General features: G+C 38.6%; 1 protein-coding gene across 1 annotated transcript in view; it reads right to left on the reverse strand.

Annotated features, from left to right (window-relative positions):
• The window catches only part of LOC140928132 (endonuclease/exonuclease/phosphatase family domain-containing protein 1-like), an 11,616-nt gene extending 7,185 nt beyond the window's left edge, over nucleotides 1-4,431 (reverse strand). The window contains exons 1-4 of the mRNA XM_073377844.1: nucleotides 3,582-4,431; nucleotides 2,411-2,462; nucleotides 1,861-1,965; nucleotides 775-909 (exon numbers count right to left, since the gene is read on the reverse strand). Of these exons, the coding sequence (XP_073233945.1) occupies nucleotides 775-909; nucleotides 1,861-1,965; nucleotides 2,411-2,462; nucleotides 3,582-4,363 (1,074 nt within the window). The 5' untranslated portion in view covers nucleotides 4,364-4,431. The remainder of the gene's footprint in view (nucleotides 1-774; nucleotides 910-1,860; nucleotides 1,966-2,410; nucleotides 2,463-3,581) is intronic.
• Nucleotides 4,432-5,469: the final 1,038 nt, after the last annotated feature.

The following is a 5,469-nucleotide window of genomic DNA, read 5'->3' on the forward strand; positions in this document are numbered from 1 at the left end:
ATGAAGCAATTAGGAATGTTTTTATTCCACCACTGACTCAATGTCAAACCCTACTGGGGACCACCATCATCATCATCATCATGTCTCACCAGTGGACACATAAGGCCTATCTGGCCTGTCTGACCAATACTTTTTGTCTTGTGCAACTGCTTTGGCTACTTCCCAGCTCTTCCACCCAACTTTGTTTTGCTCTTTCTCAACTGTCCTCCTCCAAGTAGTTTTTGGATTTCCTCTCAACCTCCAACCTTCAGGAGTCCATCCTAGTGCTGTAAAGCAGTGTTGTTCTCACTTTTCTAACTCACATACTAAGGAGAGAGGGTGAGAACAACTACCAGGGATACCCCTCACTAAATTCACCAGTATCCATTCATAAAATTAGGTGGAGTGAGGTACAGTGTACTGTAAGGGTGATTTGCCCAATGAGCAAGATTCAGGCAAGCCACCCGGCTCCAACTACGCCGTTAGCTAAGACAAGCAAGTCGTTGCCCCAGGCAAGCACATTGTGAGAGTTACAGTACTTGCCCAAAGGATGTGCTACTGTAGAATTCAAAAATTCTATTTTTGAGTGCTGGAGGGTACACCCTGTATGATCGAGGGCTACCCAAGAGCACAATACAATGACCTAGGCAGGGCCTAAACCTAGACCTAATGATACGTAGCTACCTGTAAAGCAGCAACCAGTAAACTTCATTTTTTCTGTATAACAATACTTAGAAATAGTAAAGCATAAAATTAATTTTGAATATTAAAAATTTTATACAAAATAAACAGTACCTCAAAGAAACCAAGGTAAGGTCTTCTGGCAAATTGCTTGTGACCTTGCTTTGGTTTATTAAGGAGGGCATCACTTTTTAGCTTGATACCTTTTGATGAACTTGTATTCCACAGAAAGCCATTGTATTCCTTGGACTAAAAAATAAATTATTGGAATAAGTTGAATATAGTGGACCCTCTCCATTTGGACACTTCTATTCAAGGGACACCTCCATTCACAGAACACAAAATTTGGTCCAGGAAATTACAGGTATTTTCATAATCTTTATATCTGTTACCTCTATAGAAGGAACACGGCCTCTATTGAGGAAGAAGGGACACACTTTTTCTGGGTTCCAAACCCAGGTTTACATGTGCCTTCATTCCAGGGACACATCAGCAGTCCAAATGTGACTGACCACAATGGAAGGTTGGTAAGTCTATAAAGTGTACACAGAACAAGGACAACAGCTTAACCCTTTAAGTCCCAATAGTGACTAAAGTCAATTTACTCCCAACTATATCCATACAATGTCAAGGGATTAGGTTATGAGAATTAATAAAATGATCACCTAAGGAAAAATGCCTTGATCTTTTATCAAATTCTCTCAACTCATTCATGAAGGAAATGTATGGAGATCAGTTTGGAGAATTTGTATGTGGATATTGGGGCTTAAAGGGTTAACCATCTCACTTGAACAAAATGACTTTTTAATGTACTGCACTTGTGGGAAGTCAACACACAATATGGCAGAGAAAAGTTTATCAGGATTCAAATTACATATACTTTCCAAACATTTCCCTTGCTCCTTATAAGTCCTGAAAATGGGAAATAATTAACCCATTCAACTCTAGGCCAAGTTGGGTCACACTAAAATTTTAATTTGTGAATAAAGTTCTCTGGTGTTTCCATTCAAATGAAACCTCATTGGAAGAACTTTTGCATAGATCTATTAATTTCTTAGGACTTTACAACAGCAAATTTATTGTTTGCGTGACTTTTTGTCATTGCAACTGCCACTTTTTGCAGTGAAAGCATGAGGAATGGGTCGTAAAATTTACAGATGCTAGCTACTAATAACACTTTTAGAAATTAAAAGCACATACCCTAAACATGTAACCTGCAACATCAGATGTGCAACATTGCCAGTGTCCACGATGCTTAAAGCTTTTCACAACATCAATTGTTGGATTATTCAGTTCATCTTTAATCTGCACAACAACCACAAAGAATTTGTAAATGTCATTATTAGCAGGTGTAGGAGACTACACCCCTGGTTAAGTTTAACCGTCTACAAGCCAGTGTCCATGTCCCTGTTCTGGGCCCTTAGCTCTGTACCAGAATTAATGGGTATGCACCATGATTGGCCTGCTACAGAAGTTATTGTTCAGTTAGCCTATCAGGTTAAAGACGAAATTGGAGATGAACTTCCGGTAGTTCGTTAAGTCCAATGGGAAACCAGAACAAGGATCTTACCCTTTCTTTGTAGAGGTTACTAGCTGGGGTTAAGTAACATCTGGGACACAGAAGCTAAAACTCTAAATAATCTGACTTAGTTCTCTATTCAATACATCAAGAAAAACAGTTTTAGACTGTGGGGAGCCTTCACATACTATCCACTATGAATGAAAACATGTACACAGAAACTGTATTTACCTTATTCAGTGCATTTTCATCACCAACTTCTTGAACAGCCAGTATTTCAATTCTGTTGAACAAAAAACCACATGAAAGTGAAGAGAAGACATAATACAGTTTTTTTAGACAAAAAAACTTTAACGAAGATAGTGATGTCATAACCTTTGCTTCAATTAGTGCAAAAAAGTATAATTTTCAACAGTTAAAGAAATAAATATCATCAGAAAAGGTCTATGGGACACAGAATTGCTGTAATTGTTTTACCTGTACATTATAACTCTGCTAAGTCTTTGAACTGTCAACTGCATGGCTAGATGGATTTTTTGCTTGATGTAAAGCTAGTTATTTTAAACTCCGTCAGGGCTTAATTTAAGAACAAAATACAAACTTGAACCCTTCTTTCAATTCAATTGACGGTAGAAATGACAGAAAGTTTTAGATTTTGCAAGGCTGACACAAGGTTGATAAACTACTGTGGCCTATTAATAAAATCATTGCTGAAACCAGAAAACAGCTCTAATTGAAAACCTTCCCATTTTCCGTATTGATTCTTCATTCATAGGTACATGTGAATAATTATGATGGAGTCTGGAAAAGTTCATTTTCTTGTTTACAATTGGCAGTACCATGATGTTTGAAACCAATAAGCCATGCTACATATACACTGTATTGGGTGAAGTTTAATTTGGTCAGTTGAGTTTGACATAATAGCAGCATGACTTTCACATGTAAAATGGGCCTTATAAAGGAAACCAGGAAATTGACTCAGATAACTTGATTAATTGCCTTGAATGAGATATCACTAATGCCCTTCCTAACACAATTCAGGATCTGACAAATGTTAGTTCCGGATGTCCTAGGGAAAAGTTGAAAAAATCTGTCAAGCAAAAAGTTCATTACTCTTGGAAGCATGTCAGGTATAGCATTTAACCTGCATTATTTTGTTGTGTGAATAATTTATTTTGCAAATTGTCACATACATGTACCGACTTACCACTAAACCAGTCATCTTATAACCAAACCTCTCACAAAGCATTTGAAATTTGATGAGAAAGCAATGAGATGATCAGATGTTTTTAGTAAAATCAACTACAAGTACCACACAGCACTTGTTAGACGAAACAGTCACAGTATATGCCGGACCCTACAAATGCCTCCGTATTTGATTTAAAACAGCTCAAATGCTTACCCATTTTCTAATATTGTACAACAAACAACCTCTAGAACACCAGAATTTTCTGCCTTATCAGAAGAAAAAGAAAGCAAGTTCCAGCTTGCAACACGCACAGTATTATCATGGGGAGTAATATTTTGAGTCCCCCTCCTCTCATAATTCCAATTTTGACTGCTTTGTGAGGTTTCAATGGTTACTTCTGAAGATATTCTCTCTAGAAGTTTCTCACTCACACCACGTACTGACGCAACATCCTCAATGCTAGTAAACGGTCCATGTTCTTTCCTGTACTGAACAATTCTGTGTGCAAGAGTAGGTCCAATCCCTTTTATTTTCTCCAGTTCCTTTTCTGATGCTGTATTAATACTTATTTTATCCTTCAAGTGAGCAGGACCTTTCTTTGGGATTTCTTCGCGTATTTCATTTCCAAGTTTCTCGTAACTTAGCTCTCCTATTGAATTCACTCTCACAAGAATGTTGTCTTGTAACTGTAGATAATACTTCGTGTTATGTTTCTCTAAAACATTGGCAATGTCCCCCGTAGCATTCAAGAAACCTTTCTCGTGTCGTAACACTAGCTCATTTGCAATTTTCTTGTTCAAGCCGCCTTGAACAAGAGTTTGGACGGCCTGTGTATCGCTTGCTTCACCATGTAGTTCATCTAAGGTACCAAGACGTTCTTGATACTTTCCTCCTCGATCTCTCTTTTTGAGATGCGCTGTAACTTCCTGATCATCTCCAGTTGCCTTGCTGCGCTTTCGTCGAAAAAACTTAGCCTTCGAGAATTTACATCCCATTTTAATTTATTAGGTGAAATACCACCATGAACAAAGTAAAAAGTAGATGTCATAAAAGCCACACATCCGCCATGTTTGCTTCTTTGCCTCGATTTCGTTCAATTCTCCCCATGAAAGCCGCTGAACACTAACGTAGCAAACGGCAGATTCAGGCAAGGATCTTTCTCTCATGCATAATTTTTCTTTCTTCCTTCCGTTCATTCATTTGTTATCATTTTTGTTTCGTTTTTTAAAAGAGTGTGCAATAACTCGAATACGTGGAGGCCCAGGCCTCAATTCACCTGAGAATCTTCCTCGTTTTCCAGCAAGTACACACGATACATGGGCGCGGTTTTTTGTTTGAAAACGAAAAAAATACTGAATTGCGTTTTCAAATGTTCAGCTAATTCACGCGTTTTCAAGTTGAAAATTTCGCATATTAGGAAATGATGAGCAGATAAAAAATTTTTTCAAGGGCACCAAAACAGTTATGCCAGTTCATACTTTCTCTAATGCTGTGCAGCCACGGATCTTTGACACAAGAACAGGACGACCGAGCACTTTATGGATCTTCAAGACGATTTTTGCATTTTTTGCATTTTTGCATTTTTTTGCATTCAAAGAAAATTGTTGGGGTTCTTCTGGGTCCATTCTCTTCACCCTCGCTCATTAACTCTTCAGCTTTGAGAAAAAAAGTGGCACTGTCCAACGCTTACCTGATCTTATTAATAACCGCCTGAGCGAATTTTTAAATGGACTAAAACTTGTACGGATCCACCTTTCCGCACACGGGACCCGCAGAATCGTGCAAGTTTTTTGACGGCGAAGTGTGTCAGTTTTTGACCTCATAAGAATTAGGTCAAAAGTTTTGACCGGTACAGTTCCACTTTTAGGCGGATCTCGTGTAAACATCTGAACAGTGAAAGTTTTTGCACAGTTTGAGTGGTAAAAGCCTGGAGCCTAGTTAAGCGCCTGACACTGAGACTCGCAAAAAATTGCACAGGCGCGGGCTCGTGTTAACAGCAATGTAAGCTTGGTAACAGAATTTGCACGGCGTGGTTCCCAGAGGAGGCGGGAGAGGGGTACTCCGCATTCAGGTGACAGGGATCATGATCGAATGGGGGTAA

Source organism: Porites lutea, chromosome 2 (genome assembly GCF_958299795.1).
Source record: "Porites lutea chromosome 2, jaPorLute2.1, whole genome shotgun sequence".
Lineage (NCBI taxonomy): Eukaryota > Metazoa > Cnidaria > Anthozoa > Scleractinia > Poritidae > Porites > Porites lutea.